General features: G+C 35.4%; 1 protein-coding gene across 2 annotated transcripts in view; it reads left to right on the top strand.

Annotated features, from left to right (window-relative positions):
* Positions 1-21,054, top strand: part of VPS50 (VPS50 subunit of EARP/GARPII complex) — an 89,778-nt gene that overhangs the window by 46,469 nt on the left and 22,255 nt on the right. Inside the window, exons 18-23 of one of the 2 annotated variants that reach the window (XM_062605062.1) lie at positions 563-739; positions 5,415-5,533; positions 7,026-7,132; positions 15,377-15,498; positions 16,468-16,524; positions 19,342-19,422. In XM_062605062.1, coding sequence (XP_062461046.1) covers positions 563-739; positions 5,415-5,533; positions 7,026-7,132; positions 15,377-15,498; positions 16,468-16,524; positions 19,342-19,422 — 663 coding nt within the window. The remainder of the gene's footprint in view (positions 1-562; positions 740-5,414; positions 5,534-7,025; positions 7,133-15,376; positions 15,499-16,467; positions 16,525-19,341; positions 19,423-21,054) is intronic. The other variant, XM_062605063.1, reaches the window with a different exon arrangement.

Below are 21,054 nucleotides of genomic sequence, written 5' to 3'. Positions count from 1 at the left end.
AGAAAAAAAGGTATCTAAAATCATACCTTATGTGTTCAGTGTGTGTATTTTCAAGTCTCTGCACTTACCCAGTCATCATTAACTTCATGTGCAGTGGGTTTGAGAAATAATATATTTTGAAAAGAACTTTGTAAAACTAAAATATTTAGAAAACAAATTCAGCTTTAGTAAATTACAAGGTAACTTGTGCAAAGAATACATTTTTGAATAGAATTTAGGACTTGTTTTATCTCCTAATTTTTGTGAAATAAAACCCCATGTAATTGGGGTTTTCACCTTGTTTTAGACAGTGAATACTTTCAGATGCAGGAGGTGTATTGCATGCCATAGCCAAAAACTGCTAAAATTAGGAAGGTGAGCAGTGTAAGATTGCCAATTTCAAGGTTAACTTGAGCCAGCATGAAAAGCATGTTTAAATATACAGCAAGCTTTGGATAAAAATTTTCCTGTCACAGTAGTTGCTCACAAAATTTGTTTTTATGCTCTGTTTTTATGGAACTGGAGTAATAATACTACAGCTGTCTTGTTGGTGATTAAAATTGTACTTTATTTCTATTAATAGGAATTTAAGTTCATGGAGCAGTCACGTTCCCCCTCTGTGTCACCTAGCAAGCAGCCTGCTTCAGCAATTTCAACAGCAGTAACATTATTTGAGCAGTACTGTAACGGAGGAAACCCATTTGAAATCCAGGCTGACAGCAAGGATGATGAGACAGAAGATGTCTTAGCTTCCAATGGGGTATGAAGTGTTTCAGGAAAAAAAACAACAAAACAGAAAAGCAAATCTTGTGTTCAGTAAATGATTTCTTTTTTGTGTCAGTAATGGCAAAATGCCTTAGGACAAGGATCAGTTAACTGCGGTAATTTGTAAAATCTCAAGCCACTTTATTCCTGTAATTATGTAAGTTCTTTTGCTTTTAACAATGCTAGAAGGCCAGGTTTCCTGTTCAAAGTGTAGTTTGTTTTGCAGTGGATCAGTATTCTTTTTGCACTGAAGTCAAGTGTTGCTGAAGGCTAATAAGGCAAGTTCCACCTATATCAGTATTTTTCCATGGGTTTAAGTTTGTGGAAGTAATTTTGTCATTTTAGGACTGCCTTTCTGGCTTAGGAAAGAATTATTGTGGGTTGCTCCTTCTGTTATATTTGTTCACACCTACATGATTTGCCATGCACTATCTGATGTTTGTTAGGCAGTTTTTAATTGTAGTTTAAATGCTCAGAACCCTTGCTTTACAGTAGGATCTACTCGCCTGTGGTGTGGTCTACTATAAAACTGAATAATAACTTTGTGTAATTTTTTTTCTTTTTTTTTTCCTTTAAATTCAGAATTCTGTCCAAATCTAGCAGTGGTCAAATGTGTTTTAATGTAAAACATTGACCATTGTCTTAAATGCTACAGTAGCATATTATTGGTAAAGCTTTTGGTGAGTAATTCCTTTTGATGAATAATGTTTTTGCGGGTTTTCGTTTTGTGATAAGGTTGTTGAGGTTATTTAATCCAGCCATCACACTAACGGCTTTCTGGTTTTCAGCTTTGTTTTTCTTCCTTTCTCTGTGGAACTTCAGTTGGAAAGCAGCTTGATTGATCTGTATCTCACACACCTGAGTGTGATATGCAGTCTTCTTCCTGCTGTGTCACTTGAAAAGAAAGTACAATTGATTGACATAAAATATTGTTGCATTGTGCTTAAAGGAAGCTGCTAGAGAGCCGGTTTCCTGGTGGTAGTTCTTCCCCTGTCATGAGTATATGTCCTGCCTTTTTGTATCAGTAAACTGAGAAAAGTTGCTTGATTATTGCTGTTAGACTGATACACAGACTTCAAATGAGCGTATTAAACAAAGATAAATACACTTCAGGGCATGCTGAAAACTGCAGAATTACATGGTATTTTGTAGAAACACACTCAGAAATGAAGCTTTTTGGGAATCTGAGCAACCATTTGATAGGTATGTGCTAAATGGTTCTTAATGAAATAAAGATTAATGATAATACCAATAGTACTTTTTAGGTTTTCAAACTGAAACCTCCCTCCACTTGGTGAGTTAATTTCCAATTTTTTTGCGTGCTTCTGAGTAGTTTTGCTTTTAAAAATATTTTTGGGAAGAAAAAAGGACCAAAAAATTAACTTAAATTTGGGTTTGTTTTGTTGTTTTTTTTCTTGTGAAGGTTTAAGTCTGAAGCAAATAGCAGATGTGTAGAGCCGTCATGACCTGCACTGTGAACGCAGAAATCCATCTCAAAAACTGCAGGATATTTCTTGCCACCATTTGCATTTAGAATAATTAGGAAGGTGTGAAATTATTTTCCAAATATTATATTATTTGGAGCTGCTGAGACTGGATAATATTTCAAGAACAAAAAAGAACAATTGTTGAAACATGATTTCAATTTCTACTGATTCCTTGCAGGTCACTGCTTGCAAATGAGTGCATACCCTGTCTGCACATTTTTGTTCAGTGGATTGTAGGCAGTATACTCACACTTGTAGAAGGCTAGAGTTGTCTTCCATTTCTTACTGTAGATATGTTGAGGAATTTTTATCTTCACAGTCGTATGATATATGAAAACTTTGCACACAAGTTAAACAGCTGCTTTGTTCTTTCCAGTTCTAACATTTTCCCCTTCAGAATCTGTTTCTTAAGTAAAATTTAAATGACGCAAAGCTCTGCACTAAACTTTTGCTTCTGTATCTGTGAAATCATTTGATGAAAAAATTAAGTAGCAAATGCTGGTGTGCATGTTGGAGATGCTGTTTAATTGGCTTTAGCCAGCCTGAAGTGTCTTACTGCTGCCAAGCAGGCTGCTATTAGTAATACCCTTTTGAATTGAGGCACAGGGTGGGTTAATTGACTTGTCAGTATTGTACAAGACATCTAACCTGCCTGGTATTAGAACCAGGGTTTCTTGTGACCCAAGTGAGTACAGTCTCCAGGTAACCATCCTACCTTCCCGTTTCACATTTTTCATCCCCTCCCTCCATTACTGGCTGGTCCACACCTGGAAAGAACTCTTATTTTAAAAAAGAAACTAAAAAAACCAAAACGTTACACATTTGGTTGTCCTTTACGTAGAAATAACTTGCTTAGGTAATTGGGGATAAAATTTCTACAGAGGTTTTATGTTTCATATTTTTGACTGACCAGTTAAGGTGGAGGCACATTCTAGCACTTAAAATTGAAAATACGTCAGATGGAGTTTGCGAAATTTTGTTTCCAGAGAATGCAGACATGTTTCCAGATATTTCAGGAAATAGCATCACAAGGATGTAAGCAGTTGATTTTCCTGTCAAATGGTCTGTAAGACGGTGAGAGCTGTCAGGATTTCTTTTGAGAATTTTGAAGTCTTTTTAACTGCTTAGTTGTTGCAGTTCTGGACAAATGAAAACAGGCCTCAGGATCCAGTCACCTCTGCTCTGTATCTTGAGCTTCAGTGGGATGCTTTGTGTCACTTTTCTGTAGCTCCCTGAAATATCTTTGTTGAAATACAGTTAACTTAGTTTTGTAACGCTTTCCAACTCTGATGATCTTACCACTGTTCTATGGGTTTGTTTGGGCCAATTGCCTGAATGCTTGTGAACTGATTATTGCTGCAAGGTATCTGAATACTTTTCAGCACTGCAAAATTTTACTGCAGACTGTGCATATTTAAATGGATTTATAAGGTCTCTTCAGGTTGAGGTCATGGTTTAATAGTTGTGAATTACTTAGTGCATACTTCAAAATGCAGATATTTTAATCTCATCAAATAATTTTTCAATCTCATTTTTTTTCAACATTTGGTTGAGGGGACTTAATAAAATATTTTTCCATGTAAAAAAAATTTCTCAAAATGCTTTTTATCTGTGATGTTAAGACAGCTAATGTCATCCATCATATTCTTATGTCAGTATGAATTGTAATTAAAAATTTGTAGTCAATTCATCATTTTACTATCACTGGATTTTAATTGAATTGGCATGTCATTTATTATATATTAAAGCATAATAATTAGCGGTAATTCTCCATCCTACTATTCCAGCCAAGTTAGTTAAACTGTACCTCTCTTTGTTCTTAATCAAGCAGGAACTCAGCTCATTTTTAAAATAAACTGAGCTGCTTTCATTATAGCTTTCCTTTTTCTGAAATGTTCATGAGGCAGAAATTTTGCCTCTCAATACTAATGATCAGGACAGTTCTTTTTAGTCTGTGTTTCAAACTACATTCTTCTTTCCATCTGAGCTGTTTTTGCTTTGAATTTGTACTGTGGGCTTCTTGCTTTTCTAGCATAGTGCTTTCATAGTGCTAGGCTTTAAAGCCTCCATAATCTGGAGCTGGGGCCAGGAATTGCCATGCACGACTGAAAAAATATATTACTTAATGTGTTTTGGACGATTGAGAGACTGGGTTTTCTTCTCTGGAGAGCAGTCATAACCTTTAAAACCCTGCCATTTCTTTAGGATCCTGAAACCACACTGTCTTTGTCATTATGTGTCATTAATGATTCCGTGGATAAAATGCTTTCAGAGCAGTGTACACATTAAGGTACTGTGTTCTCTCCTGAAGTGCAAGTGTATTCTGGAGCCTGATGGATATGCTTAATGTTGTGTTAGCTGTGTAGGTGTTCAGGAAGAAGAATTGTTATTACAAAGTGTCAAGTATTTGTTTTCCTTTAATCTTTTAAGTGGAATGAAATAAGATTGCAAATTTCAGGTATTTAAAAAAAAATAAGCCTAATTTTACACTTTTAATATGTATGTGTGGTTTCATAATTATAAAAAGCATTTAGTATCTGTATTTGTGAATAATATTTCTCCATATAACTCGCACCATATTACATGTCTACTGTGGAAAGCTCGTGTTGTATGTAGCCTGTGTTGCTTATTTTTTCCAGACATCACGTTAGACTTAAACCTTCCATACTTCAACTGAAAACAGTTATCTTGCCATCTTTGGAAAGTAATTCGACAGTTGAACAGTTTAAAAAACATTAGAAATGCAGTGTTTACAGGCAGTAGTTGTCTGTTACTACTTGAGGGAGCTTCTTATTTTCAAAAGATGGAATTAGCATTAGATGTTCCTTAGTATAAGAAACCTTGTCTCAAGGCAGGTGTACATGGTTAATTTATCCACGCATTCATGTTTTTCATAGGGTTATTCTGGAATAATTTGTGGCTGTTGTGACAAATGAAGCAAATGGTGCATGAGGCTTTCTTCCATCAAAGAGGAATTGTTTCACTGATAATTAGATAAATATTTCAAATATCAGGATCTTGTGCCTTTAGTTAGATAAAGGATTGTGTACGTTTCAAAACAAAGCCAAGAACCAGCACACAGAAATAATTACAAGCAAGACCCAAAGATTAATGGTTTATGTTGCCAATGTGTCTCATATGGAAAATAATGAAAAATTGTTTTTTTTTTTCTTTTGCTAACAGTATGAATCAGATGAACAAGAAAAAAGTGCGTATCAAGAGTATGATAGTGACAGTGATGTTCCTGAAGAGTTGAAAAGAGATTATGTGGATGAGCAGACGGGAGATGCCCCTGTGAAAAGGCAAGTAGACTGTGAGTCCTTGGCCTCATTTACATGCTTTTCACCTCAGTACTCTAATTAGTTCATTTTCTGTTTAATCTATAACCTGTGACAATGGAATAATAATCAGGTGATCTTTATGCTACCTGCACAGTTAGAAAGGCTTAGCACTTAGATCTCTGGAATGGGGAGGAATATTAAACTGCTCATCATTATTGCAGAAAGAAACTTTGGAAAGCAGGATTTTGAAGGAGGATAAAAGGCTCTGTGAAGCAGGTAGTGCAAAACTGATTAGCAAGAATTAGAAGGTAACTGAAGGTTCTTCTACAGCTGCTGTTGTGTATACATGTAATTTTGTTGTGTCAAAAGCAGTTGTTTGCAAACAAATAGGTTTGAGGCTTAGGCTCCTGCTTTTCAGAGCAACAGTAAACTTTTACAAATTAAAAAAAAAAAATTCTTCCACAGCTTGATGGCAGTCATTAGGAATTTTAAATTATTTTCTTAAGAATATTTACACACATACATATATATGTATAAATATACATATTTTATTTTGATAAATATATGAATATTTTATTTATATATAGTCATACAAACAAAAGCCAAATATGTAGACTTTAAAAGAATTTATCTGTGGCAATTTCTATCTAGCCAAGATAGACAAATTTCTACCTAGGGCGCAGTAGTACTTAGGTGTCCATTCAGACTTTGTCCATTCAGGCTGACATTGTTTCTATTTAGAGGATTACAAGAGAACTAATAAGCCATTGCTTTGGTCAAAGCAGGGGAATGGTATTTTTACAAAATAGCTCTTTAGGATAAAATGTTGTTAGCATGATTTCATAAGGTACATCACATAAACTGCTTCATTTCAAAGAAATGATGGTGATATCAATAAAAAAACTTATTAGAACACATCACAGTCATTGTGCTTTGTGCTGTGAAATTGAACTATTCTGGATTTTTAGACGAATATAGTTTTGAGGTATGGTAGCTGGCATAGGCTTCTCATAGAGAATCATAGAATATCTCAAATTAGAAGGATCCATAATGATCATAGATTCCAACTCCCTGCTTCTTGCAAGACTACAGTTTATGAAAAATTTAATGCTTTCTAAGTTTCATCTTCCTCAAAATTGTTTCAATTTCCAGATAGCCTTTTTTTAAGCTGTAGCTTACTGGGCTGCCCCTATTTTGTTGTGGCTTGCATTGTTTCCATTTTCTTTACTTCCTAAACTATCAGCTTGAGTCAGAGCTGTTAAAATGGTTACTGAGGCCGGACAGAGGGATGCAGAACCTAGGCCTTGGACTACAACTCAGAAACAGTTCTCTAGCACAATTTTATGTAAGTTAGGCCAGGCTTCTCTCTTTAGATGTTAGAACAAACTGCACTGGAAGACATACTGTCATGAGAAAGAAGAGGGGTGGAAGGGTATCTTTTCTACTAAATTTGAATGTCATTAAATATAATAGGGAGTGACATTTAATGTATTTTGTTTTGTTTTCTTTAAAGTGTTTCTCGAGAAACTCTGAGGAGCAGAAAGAGGTCAGATTATAATCTCAATAAAGTGAATGCACCTATCCTGACAAACACTACACTGAATGTAATAAGGCTTGTGGGTACGTAGAGCAATTGTAGGTTTGGTTTTTTTTTGTGATTTTTATTTTAATACAAATGTATGGATTATAGCAGATCTGTTAAATGAATTTTAAGGCTTTTAAAAATAGACCTAGTTGGGCTGTGCTTCCATTCTCTGAAAATGTTAATAAAATAGAACTGAAGCGCTAAACCCACGTATTGTTTAATTAAATAGAGATATTGGTTATATCTTGTGAGTTATTTTCACTTTGAAAATGAATTTGCATGCATTTGATTTTAACCAATAATGGTGGTTTATTTGTCTGAAATACTGAATGCACAAACCCAGTAGAGATCGAAAGGAAACAGATTAATGGTTTATGTTTCCCATGTGTCTTGTATGTCTTGGTGGATTAAATGTTTCATTTTAAAGTAATATAGTTACAAAAGTAATAACTTAAACTTTTTTTTCACTTTCATTACTCAAATTCCCACACCCAGAATAACTATTTTTACTACTTGGAGGAAACATAAAAAAAACAAACAACCCTGCCCTCCCATGCTGGTAATTTCAGTAATTAGAATACATTCTAGTAATTCCCCGAGAATTTAGGGAATCTCTATCCTTGGAGGTGGTAAGGTTGTGACTGGACAAGCCCCTGAGCAACCTCATGCCCTGAGATATGCTCTGAGCAGCAGGTTGCAATATGCAACCTCAGGAGGCACTTTCTAGGTGAAAGTTTTCTATGAAAACAGTCACTTCCAATTCTAGGTCTAACAAGACTGATGTTTTGTGATCATGACTTCCATTGGATTATCTAGATAACTGTGCAGTAACAATTTTTTCTGGTATTGACTTTCATTTTATTTATATAGAATGGGAAGTAACTACCTAAATTTATCAAATTAGGCAGAATAGACAGGAATTCTGTATGTGATATATTAGTGAAGTTTGTTTTCAATGTTTATGTGCTTGGAAATGATTGTGGCACTTCAGAGTAAGCTGTTTTTAAAAGAGGCTGCACTGACACTTGGTTAGTACCTTTTGCTTTCTTAGAGTGCAGCATATAAATCAGAAATTAATTTTCTAAACCCTTATTGCATCTTTTTCTCACTATTGGAGCATCTACAATACAAACCTGAAATAAGGATTGGGGTTTTTCTGTTATAATTTTTCTCGTATTGGTCTGTGTTTTCCTCTAAGAAAATTTAGGGTTGAATCTAGAAGTCACACATGGCACTTTGATGCTGGCCTGGTTTCAGCTATAACAGTTATTTTTCTTTGTAGTAGCTGCTCCAGTGCTGTATTTCAGCTTCAGCCTGAGAACAATGCTGGTAATGCACCAATGTTTCAGTTGTTGCTAAGTAATGCTTACTCTGATCAAGAAACTTTCAGTCTGTCATGCTCTGCCAGTGAGGAGGGGCGGAAGGAGCTGGGAGGGAGCAGAAACATAGAAGACACCTGACCTGAACTAGCCAAAGGGGTATTCCATACCACAGCATGTCATGACCAGTATATAAACCGGGGGAGGTTACCCAGAAGGACTAATGGCTGCTCAGGTTGTGCTGGGTATCGATCAACAGGTGGTGAGCAATTGTGTTCTGCATCACTTAGTTTTCTGATCTTTCATTTTCTTATTGATATTCTTTCTATTATCACTATATTTTACTTTTTATAATTGTAGTTACTGGGCTGTTCTTATCTCAGGCGGTGGGGTTTACATTCTTTCGATTCTTCTCTCCATCCCACCCGGAGAGGTGGGAAAAGGAGCAGTGAGTGAATAGCTGAGTGGTTCTGAGTTACTGGCTGGGTCTACACCATGACAGATGCAACCTTCTCAGTCTTCCCCCAGCCTCTGCTTCTGGCCTCCCCGTGCCTTAATACGGTATACAAGTGGTGGAGCTGTAGTTCTAGTTCTCCAATTTTACATAAGGAGTCTTTAAACTTGTGGATTCTTGCCATAACCCCAAAATTAAGCATTATTTTCAAAGCTTATATATGTGCTTTTTTCCCCTGCCTGGAATAACATATAATTTTCATTTTCTCTGCTATTGGGGATGTTTTATATTGTTTCTTTAATGACCAATAATAGCACTTGTTCCCACCACTCTAATAGGAATTCTGTTCCAGAAGCTTTACCAACTTAATGGTTAAAATAAAGAAAAAAAGAAATTATCCACCTGTTTTCTCCCTGCTTGATCTTAGACTAAAATAAACTTTTATGTTTAACAGACTGTCTTGTTCTTTGCTGCATGCTACTCTGCTGTTTTTACAGAAAGCAATCTTGTTTCTTCTCAGTCTTTGATTTGCTAAACAAAATGTACCAGGCTTTTTAGTATCCTCTGTATTTCTCTGCCAGAAGCTTAAGTCCCCTGCTTTCTTACCAGTTCTTTTTTTGCTCTTCTTACAGACTTAACCAAAATCATGTGCAGTACTTTGGATGAGATCTCGCTGCATTGTATCACTATTATATCACAACATCCTCGTCACAAGTGCCTCCCTTTTACACCTCTTTAGATTTTTCACAGCTTTTTTGTACTGGCAGTTCAGTCCATCTGTAATGAGCTTGTACAGCGAGCAGGTCCTCCACTTTTCCATTTCTTTCCAGGGGATGAGCTGCTACTTTATAGTAGAAAGATGCATGGTTTTAATTAATTGGTCTCTAAATGCTTTAAATTTTGTACTACTGAATTTCATCTGATTTTTATTATAGCAAGTCATCAAGGACCTCCAGTTCCTTTTGTATATTGTTTTGATGGTGCCTCCTTTTTCTTTTTCCATTATCACACTCTTATTTTTGTGCCAGAGTCATTCATGAAAATATTAAAGAGGCTGGTTGCTGGGAACTCCACTTGTAGCTTTTCCAGATACCTCCCTTTTCAACACGCTTCATTCTATCTTCTCTTTCGTTAAACCCTTATTCATTTAAAAGACTAGCTTCGTTTGTTTGCTGTGCAGTAGTGTTAAATTAATACTTCCACTAAATCCCAGATAGGTGAAATGTACTGTGTTTTTCCTCCAGAAAATCATCCAGGTTCCCTAGCAAGAATATGTATCTTAGGTTACAGTTCGCTTCTGGGAGATCCATGATTTATCTTAATTTTGCTTCTGTATTTCTGCTTCTGTCATTTCCATACTTTCTTCAAAACTTGATCCGAAGTTTTTTATTCTAAAAATTGAAATAACGGATCAATAATTTCTTCGATGACTATTTTTCCTCTTATTCAATATGCTTTTATTTGCCGTTTTTCAGTCATAGTGGTACAACCCATGCCTTGACCACTTATTGCACATACATGTTACTACACTGATTACCAGACTGGTGGTTTCATGGCCAATTTTGTTATGTCCTGATTCCATCACTCCTGTAACTTGTCTCTTTTAAGGTCTTTTCAGCTCGTTCTCGGTGTGGCTGAAAGTGGCCAGTTCAGTTCTAGTAGTCACCCTGTTTCCCTTTTCTGCACTTAGTGAAAACTAAGGGAAAACATTAATTCTTGCTTTTTTTGTTATTTTGTCTGCAGTTTCTCACCTGTCACATCCCCCCAGTCTGGTCTTCTGTAACTGGAAAACTAATTTTTACTATCTCTGGAAATCTAGTTTTGGCAAGACTTTTGGTACTTCTAGCTCTTAATGTAACTTCCTGAGCAAATAGGTCTGTTTTCACCTTTGTCCTTGTCTTAGTAATTCTTTGCTTCTAGTGTGTTTGCAGTTTCTCATGTTTCTAATACACAATGACCTCACCTTACTTTTACCTTAATTTGTATCTCTTTTTGCAGAATACCAACCATTTGATACCATAAATGAAACAGGGTGTTTTGCACTGTGTTTCTGTTAGAGCTGTAATATGCAGTTTATGTCTACCACAGAAGCTGAAAATGCCTTCATCTCTTGTCATGAGTTTTGCCCTTAGCATAAAAATATGCCATTCACTTCTTCCAGGCAGCATCTCCAAGGGCATCAGATATACATCTCTTTAATGGTTAGTGACTGTGGAAACAAGAAACAAATAAGATACCTCTATTTAGCCAGACTGGTCTTGATTTTTTTTTCTTTTTTTTTTTTTTTTCTCCCTTGTCTCTTAAATTGTCCCTATTAAATGTGGAGATAAGCATGTGGTTGCTTGACAGATTTGGCTGGGTGTGATGCTAGGTTGTAGGAGATCTAGGCGTAATCCAATCCCCTAGATTTTCTCCCTTCAGACAGGAATGCTGTGGAGTGCACCCATCTTTTGACAGCAGACTCTGCTGATGCCTTGAAAGGCTCCAGTTTGTCACGCATTGTCTCAGATATTTGGCTAGGAAAATGCCATGGTACTTAACAGTAATTTCATGGAGTATAACTGAGATGGTTGTCAAGGATCCCTTCGCTATCACTGGAAAACTGTAGATAACTCCAGAAGATGATAGTTTATTGGTTGTCTTGGATGTCTGCCTGCGTGTCATTGCATAGATGTCTTAGCACTTGTTTTGCTTGCCCTCTGCACAGGAGATCGAGACAGCCAGTACAGAATAAAGGTCTAGTTTTTAGATGAAGTTGGACAAAGTGGATTACATATGCAAGACTAGTGATGTGGCACTTCAAAAAATAAGCGCTTTGCTACATTTTGTCAGTGATACTTCTGCTTCCTGCATGTTGCATCAGAAGGACTTCTGGTAGATCTAAATCAGCTCCCCGTTCTTAATTAAAAAAAAAAAAAAGGAAATTAGATTTAAAAAGGAAAGTCTGGAATTAGCTGTGGATTTAAATTGCTGAATCGAGGAACAGAAATTGTTGCATCACTTTTTAGGAATGTTATGCAAGTAGCAGTACTCACTGAATGAGTAAAACAGTGCTCAGAATCCATTCTGAATTATTTGAATGTGCTGTATGTGTTTATGAAGGCTAGATAAATAAAGTGAAGTGTATCTTAGTATTTATAAATGACATAAATAAATTGCTGTGTGTAACTGAAGTGGGAGCTGCTATAATTTTGTTTGATTTGAATTTCAAGTGAACAGTTCAGTTTATCTTGTTTTCCCTCACGTCAATAAACCAGGTAATTATTTCTCTGTTTCTAGTACAAAGTAACCACTAGATTAATTTATAAGGTTACATTTTTCCTATCAAGCTGTTGAATGGTGACTAAAATGTAAAAGAAGTATAAACCTGTGCTAAATTTATGTGGAATATTTTGACCTAGGTCCTATACATCAACAAGAATAACTAATGACTGTGCCATTGGATTTATTTATTGTGTGAATCCTTATTTTAATTACTGTCTTTCTGACTTAAGAAGTAGTTTAATGGGTGTTTGTCGAATTGGGCTTTTTAATGTCGGTCCTTATTTTTACTTTTGTTGCTGATGTTTTTGGGGAAGAAACTTAAATTTTGCTTCCTTTAAAACCCATTAACTTTGAAGAAAGTAACAATGGTGTTGACAAATCTCACAGCAGAAATCTTGTAGCTGATACAAGTGATTTGTCACGTAGCATAGAACCTCATGGGACTTAAAACCCCCTAAATTATACAGTCTTTCAAAATGATATTACAACAGGCTTTTCACTTTTTCCCTCAAAGTGGCGTTAGCTCCTAATGTATGTCACGGGAAGCTGCATGTTTGGAATCATGAGACTCCGTAGGAAATAATTTTGCTAATGACCACATATATATGAAAACTCAAATGTATATTATTCAGGAGGCTTTGTGTTTATTTACTTTTTTGGTTTTAGTGTTCAGTTTTATATAGATTAGTTTGATAGACAGTACTCTCTACTTACTGTCTTTAAGGACAAAAGAAGTGCTGGAGAAATAATACTTCAAAAGAAATCTGACAAATGTTCTGCAGTTTTAGCTATTAACAGAGAGCCTCTAGAAAGTTGAGCTACTTTGAGTTGCTGAAACTCTTAAGTGGTGTTTTCAAGTATTTCTGGAAGTTTCTAGGAAGGGGTAGGTTTGGGCTGTTGAGTGCTGTTGGGAAATGTTCTCAAGTATTTATTTTCCACCTAAAATAGGAACTTTAGTGCAAGTATGTAGCAATGTATAGAAGTTTAAAGTTGGCCTGTTAGAGAGAACAACTAGGAGGAAATGTTCTTGGAACATGTGTTGTGTTGAGATGCTCAGTGATGTAGTAATAGAGAAATGTTCTTGGCGTAGAGAGTTTTATAGGGACAACACTTGGGCAGCGTGTACAGTGTACAGCCCTTTAGAAAAGCATGAGATACTGCCCGAGAGATTACCTTGAATATTCATGCCAGCTGCACAGATATTTGGAAATCCAACTGCCCAGAATGTGACACATCATATGTGTATCATGTATGGGTTGCAGGAGAGTTTAAAAATGTGTTTATCACAGAATTAGTAGAAAAAAATCAGTCTGTGACAATACAGAATATTCAGATGGCACACATGAAGGTGACAGCTGCTTTGATTAGAGTACCATTCTTTCCCAGAATTTCAATGTTGGGCTGCATGCGGTTTTCCCTTTTGGAAAACAAATAGAATTTAATTCTGCTTTTCAGTTTGTACATAATAATATGGGTAAAAGCATTAATAATTCAGCATAGAGTTAACAACTGGGCAAAACTGCCAAATATTAACTATTACAACCTGCACTGAATCTGAAAAAAAAACCCAAATATGCTTGCATGTGTTAGCAAACTAGGGCACAGATGCATAATATTCAAGCAGGGAGTCTTGAGCTAGATAGAAACTTGGCAGTATCAGGTAATTGCTTGAGTCTTGCCATAGTACTCTATGATCTTACCAGGTATGTAGCCATGTCATGTATTTGTCAAGTTGATGTTATCTTTACTGAGCTACTCAAGTGATTGCTTGAACAAATTCAAGTAACTTCCCCAATGCTAAGAGATATTTTTGTTTCTTTGTACTCAATTTCTCTACTTATCATAGAATCATAGAATGGTTTGGGTTGGAAAGGACCTTAAGATCATCTAGTTCCAACCCCCCTGCTTAAAACATTTTCTGTATCAATTAGTAAATGACTTTGCAGGGCATACCATTAACTTGAAAAACAGTGGTGTTAACTATAGGAAAAAATAAGTTAATTTAGCACCCTCATTTTTTTCCAACCTGTCACATCAAAACATGTTTGGAATATGACAGTTTCTTAAATTGTCTGCTATATCGCATATGCCAGGTGGACTGCATTGATTTTGGTTCATAAATTGCTGCCTAGTACTGTAATGACCCAAAGCTTATTATCTATTCTTTGTTTTCAAGATGTTAATACTGCAAGCAGTATGTCATTTTTGAGCTAGCCAGCAGGAAAGGTAGGGTCTCTGCAATATGAGGGTTTTCATGAAGTGCACATCTTGTATGGCCCTATGAAAAGCGCCATGCCCTGTGCTGGAAAACAAAATAACTAAAAACTATAGGCCCTGTGAACTAGACCTCTAGGCAAAATGTCTTCCTGAGTTCAAATCCTCTGATCATTTTGATTCGGCTAACCTATAGATAGATGCAGGTCCTGAGTTGGGTTTTTTTTTGGTTGGTTGATTTTGATTTGGGTTGGTTTTATTTTTTTTCCTTTTGTTTGTATTTTATTTTGTTTTATTTTCCCAAGTCAAACAACAGCAGAGAAGGAATTATTCTTCTCCCTGGATGTGCCACAGTCCCAGCATCCTTGTTTTCTGTCAGTCTCTCCTCCTAGAAACATTTCAAACACACATCCTGAAACTATTTGGGTTTCTTACCCCAGGATAAAAAGGAAGGAGAGCAGGAACTGATATGTCGCTGATGTGAAACACGTTATTTTGAGTGGGTGAGCATATTATTCCTAATTGGGCAAAATCCAATCTTGGCCATATTATTTTTATACTGTGCTTGTATATTGCTTGAAAAATAGCCGTGTGTGCATATATAAGTACACACTAATGCATAATATCTTCAGTGGCTCTATATATAATTTGCTAGAGACCTACTTTAGCGGATTATTTTTTTTTTTGGCTAAATGAAGCTGGAACTGGTAGAGGATCCAGAAAGTTGTATGTTTTGAATTTAATACCAGAAGGCCAAGAATGGTTCAAGACATTTTGATATGGATTAGCAACCATATTTAGAGAAGTCTTGAGTCCTTTGTGGTGTCTCAGTTATCATATTTAGCTTTATTTTTAAGCCTCCCAATCTCAAAAATATTACTAAGTTGTTCTTCATTAATGTTCTTAATTAATAAATATTCAGGGCTAGATAATAAACTTTGTAAAGCTGGTTTTGAGTTTGTCAAGCTTAACATTGTCTCTGTATCACTTATGTTGAGGAAACTGTTCTTCTCTATTTAATTTTTAAGGAAAATACATGCAGATGATGAATATTCTGAAACCAATTGCATTTGATGTGATCCACTTCATGTCCCAGCTCTTCGATTACTATTTGTATGCAGTCTATACGTTTTTTGGCCGAAATGACACGGTAGGTAGAAACATAATTCATTTCCAAGTAACATTGTGCACACAGAATGAGAATACAGAGGAGTTGTCTTTACCTAAAATACTACCTAATATGTAACCCACAGAAAAAATTAGTGGCAGCAGAATATATTTGAAAGCAGGACTATGAAAAGGCTGATTAGATCAGCAATAAGGGGAGTAAGTACTGCGAGTATCATTATCACTGGGATATGAATCTTATTATGTTTTGAATATATTCTGTACTCTTTATCCAGTAGTATTTTGAAAGGGAGGGAAGACAATGTGAAGTACCTAAAAGTAGTGGCTGAAAGTGGGGAGCAAAGGAGCAGTCTGCAGAAGGAGGGTTATGATTTGGAGCCTACAGAGTATGAGGTGTTTTAATTTTCCCACATGTATTTCTCTAACTTAGATAAGAATAGCAAAAGGAAGAGGAGAAGAAAGCCATGAAAGTTAAGTAGTAACTCAGGTTTAAGAGGTTTGAAATATACTTTTTCAGATCTAGTATTTCTTTCATCAAACTAATTGCATTAATGAAAACAAGGGGTTTTGGGTGATCTTGTAGTTTAAATATATGCTTGTTTGGAATGTCTGTACATAGCATAGATCAAATTACAACAGAATTGTCTTAAAGCATTATGAAAAGCTGCATGTAAAAACAATCTTCTCTCTTGGCCCCTAAATTACTCCGCAAGTAATAATATCATGGGGTTCCAAATTCATCATCATCTGTTGGCAAATTGTAATGGATTTTCAGACTCAACATATGGTTCTAAATGGTTTTGAGCTGTTCTCTTTGGCAGGACAAATGTATTTGTAATTTGTTTGTGTTTAGAAGAAGAGTGTTTTTTTTGTTTTGCTTTGCTTTTTGTTAACATAATTGATTTCCATAGGCTTAGTCAGCTGCTCTGCTATTCACATGGGTTTGCATTTGTTTTTATATTTTTGCACCTCCTGTTTTGTGTTTTTAAAGCCCATACCAAGTTCCTCACTCTCTGCTTCTAACAGAGAACAGCACAGTGCTAGGCAGGTAAACATTATAGCAGATGGATGGTGATGTTTTTGTAGTGTGCCTATTTTTTGTTTTGACAGGTGACTTTCCCTGGGAAATACAATGCTTACAAAGGGTCTGTGAATATAACAAACCCTTTTGCAATGCTGCTTAAATGTCTTTACTCTCCAAAGGGTTTATAAACCTTTAGAAAGTAGAGATGGGTGATGGTATGTGATTTAGACCACTGAGAGTGTTTCTGTTTTATTTTTATCTACAAAACAGCAACAGGTGGGATTCTTAAAACTACGCTTAAAAGTATAACTTCCTTAAATGGCTGAAACTCATTGTGAAAATTCTGCTTACCTCCTGTGTGAGAGTTAATACATAAGGAGAGTGATTAACTGTATGGAGTTCATTGGCACTTCAGTGAAAGTCAATGATTAAAAATACACATGTTGCACTCTGTGTCTCGTCATGATACTAAGTCATTGCTCTGTCCAGACCTCTTTAGAATCATTATTCTTTGTAGTCACCATTTGGCTTTTTTCATGACCAAAAGTTACACACCGTTGTAACTAGGATTGCTGTTTCAGAACCTTTAATTTGTGGGATGCAAGTTAAGGCTGCCTTTCCTCCTTGTCTCAAATTATGAAGAAACCTAAAATGAAATTATAATGAATTGCCTATATTTACTATCTACTTACTAAAGTGTATGGCATTCATAAACATGCCACTGAAAAATCTTCCTTAGCAGAATAAATCTGGAGTGAGTTTTAATTTTTTTAGCAAGACATTATGGTAATTTGTAAACCAAAGGCCATTTAACTATAAAGGGCTATGTAGAATTGGTGATGAGTAAAATTATTCTGTGTACTGTCTAATGCTCTGCTTGCTAGCCTTACTAGGCCATCAGCTTATGAAATTTAAATAGGTACCATTTTGCATATAGAAATAACATAGACTTTTGTGAAGCAGAGCAGTAATATTGATGAGTGACATGTTCTGTGTGAAGTCATGAGGTTTTTTGGGTTGCTTGTTGGTTTTTTAGCTCCCTCATATATATGGATGCACAGTTCTGACTTCAGGCTATAATTGGTTGCATGATAAGTCTGGAGTTCCCCACATGTAATGTTTTATGTAAATTGAAGTTTGTTTCTATTTTCAGATATGTTTCAAACGTGAAATTGCCATTTTTTAGAAAGAAAGATGTCATTATAGAATAAATAAGTGAAAGTTTCTGATGGCTATTGAAAGTTAGTAATTGAAAGGCAGAAAGAGAAGGAATTAGTGGTGGACTGCGTGATGTGTAGTTTTGATGGTGCAGGTGCAAATTTCCTAAAATGAAATTTAGTGGCTGAAACTTGCAAATACTTTTTTCCTTTAATATGTATATATTTTTCCATTTTTCTGTTTGTTCTTACCTTAACAGGGAGAGTAACCAGTCTTGAATTTGCAGTCCTTGTGGCCTTGAAAAATTGCTGTATGACATTAAGGAGGAAAAAAGATTGTTTGGAGAATTAAGGGTGTGTTTTTTAAGGGGAAAAAAGTTATTTTCTTTTTCACCCATATATCTGCAAAATACAGGCAGTTCAGAGCTGGTATTTCTATGGTAAAATGTGAAGAAAAATATAAGCTAATTTTGTAAAAAGGCTTACTTCACCTGCTCAAAAGCAAGGGCATGAACACTTCCTTTTATCAAATGTAGACACTAGGATAGTGATTTATGATCAGGTTCTAGATCTCAGCAGAGTGTACTCCAATTGGAATTTGGCCCAGATGTAAATTTTCACTGAATATATAGGATTATTGAGGCAGATGGACATCTTAAGTCAGAATTGTTGGGTGCACTAAATGGGGACCTAGATTATACCATTTTGTGTTTAGAAGGAATGGAGGATATGTCACGAACTCAAGCACTTCCTTCCCTGGTTTAGTGCACTGAAAGGAAAGGAAGTCTAATAATACAGTCTACAACAGTGTTCCAAATATTGTTCAATAAATTGCCTTTTGGTGTGAATCACATACCAGAGCCATATTCAAATACATATTATTGATACAACGTGTGTTTGTGAGCTGTCCATTTCCACTTTCTTTGTTGTGTTAGTTTGTTCTTTGGTTTTGGTTTTGTTTTTTACTGAAAGTAGAAGGTAAGTAGGTACAATAACTATGCATGTCAAATCAGACCCTCAGCTGGTATAATTCACTGCATTTACTGGGAAATGGGTGTAGCTCTATTGATTTATCCCAGCTGAACATCTGCTCCATAATACTCCCAAGCAGTGAACATGAAGATGGCACATTTCTCAGGTAGATCTTTATAAGCATTAAGTAATGAATGTTTTATAAATTGATATAATTTTATGATGTTTTAACAATTGATATAATTTTGCATATACAATTTAGATATTTAATAAGGAATTACAAGAAATGTTATAGGTTGAGAAAGGTTAAGACTATTTGGCTTGGTTGTGTGTGCCTGCAAGTCTGGGGGCATTGTGGTGTGCCATTCTGGACTCATAGCCCCAGTGAGAAAATCTAGAGTCCTGCACCCAAATACAGAATTAGAACAATAAAGAATACTGGTTGCTTATTGGTATGAATGGTAAGCTGTCATCTTCATGAAGGATACTCGGGTCATTCTTCACACCAGTGCAATATTGAGTGCCTTGTCCTCTGTTGATTTTCTTTTTATTTTGTGTGGTTGTGATTATGTGCTGAAACCTTAATGTAAGTAAATTGTAGCCAGTCTTTACAAACCAAAGATCTGGTGTATCACTGCTGGATGCAGCAATTTAAACTGTAAGGTTTAAACCAAGGAGTTTTCACAACTTAAATAGTATTTATTTCTTCTAGTTTGAATCAACAGGACTGGGTCTCAGTAGCAACAGATTACGCACCACGCTGAACAGGATCCAGGAGAGTCTGATTGATCTGGTAAGTACTTAGATTTTGCTAACGTTCAGTGGAATAGAGGTCTGTGTGGGAAATTAGGAATTGTATTTCATCATGGTTTTCTGATTTTTAACTCTCTTCACATTCAGTGTCTGTAATGAAAAAGGCTTAGTTTCATGGTATATCATGATGTAGAAATCATTATTGTATGAAATCACTTGTTTCTATTATACAACAAAATTAGTTTAATAGCTTTTGCTAGCTCTATCAACAAAAAAGCTTATAATGTATTACAGTTTATCTAATAGAGGCATTCCAGTATTATCCTTATTAAAGGAGATGTTTCATTAAAAAGACCCCAAACCAACACAATAGATGACTCATTTTTCTTCAGTAAAAGAACAGCAAAACAGTAAACCATCCTGAATATCATTCACCTTACAGGATAGTAGAAGAGTGTACTGAGTCCTTTGTTAAGTCATTTCTGAACTATGGGGAACTTTCCCTGATGTATTTTAGATTGTATCCTATTGGTCACTTTGTGAGTTATTTTCAAATTATGAAAAGTAAACGCAGTGCTCATATCACACTGATAGTAGATTACTGTTCATGTCACAGTACAACAGAAGTCTTCAGGTAGATTGTGTGGTTTCAACTGAGCAGCAGAGTTTATAAAGAAATATTTCCAAGAGCTACAGAAAACATGGAAATTTGAAGTTCTTTTTTTTCCATGTAAATATAAACTTCTTGAAACATTAGGAAGAACTTTTCTAAAAGTATCATAAATGCTTGTGTACAAGTAAATAAAAATAAATATCATGGATACTGGAGGAAGAATTTATTTTCTAAGGCTTCTTTCTTAGAAAGAAGTAGAAGACACGCATTCTATTCTGACTTTCACAAGGATTTTGCACTCCACAGAATTGTACTTTTTGACTTTTTAATTCATTGCAGTATTATATCAAGTCCTAAATTGTTCTTTCAGAGAAGCATTTTACAGGATTTTCAGGCCATTTCTTATAGAGTCAGTAGAGGGAGCATACGATAACTAATAACGCAGACCTCTATAAAATGGAAGGTGGCGAGTCACACGGATACTCATCTCAAAGGCAGTGTATTGAGAAAGAAAAATTACTTCTGGGAAGGTCTTGCAAACAAATCAGTTCAAGATTATGAAAAACCAGCAAGTTATGGAATTAATTTTTTTTTAACTTAGTAGTCATAGTTCCAGACAGTGCTTTGCAGCCTTGATTTTTTTTTTTTTTTTTCATCACTCAAAATAATTTTTAGCAAATCTTTACTAGAAGTAAATTGGAAAAATAACTGCATTTCTTTTTCTTCCTTAGTCATTTAACAGTGCTGTTACAGATAACATTAGTGTCAGTTGAAATTAATAGCTATGTTCCAGGTATGCTTTGAAAGGAGGAAGAAATCTGAGCTAACTGCCATTAACTTAAGTGCATTCCATGAGGTTTATTAATATCTTATGAATTTATGCTGGTCTTATACTATAAATGGAAATTTTCCAGGTTTTGATTCATGAGGAAGAAAAAGTCTTCTGGATATTTTTATTGTTTGCTTATTTTTAAGGGTTTGTAAAAGTCAAGATTAATCTTTACTGTGTTGTAAAATGGGATTTTCTCATGATTGCATGGACTGTTCTGGACTGCTCTC

The sequence above is a fragment of the Pezoporus occidentalis genome, unplaced genomic scaffold (genome assembly GCF_034315485.1).
Source record: "Pezoporus occidentalis ecotype Australia unplaced genomic scaffold, CSIRO_AGI_Poc_V1 ctg9, whole genome shotgun sequence".
Lineage (NCBI taxonomy): Eukaryota > Metazoa > Chordata > Aves > Psittaciformes > Psittacidae > Pezoporus > Pezoporus occidentalis.
The sequence above is the reverse complement of the archived record's forward strand: the minus strand, read 5'-3'. Positions and strand labels throughout refer to the sequence as shown.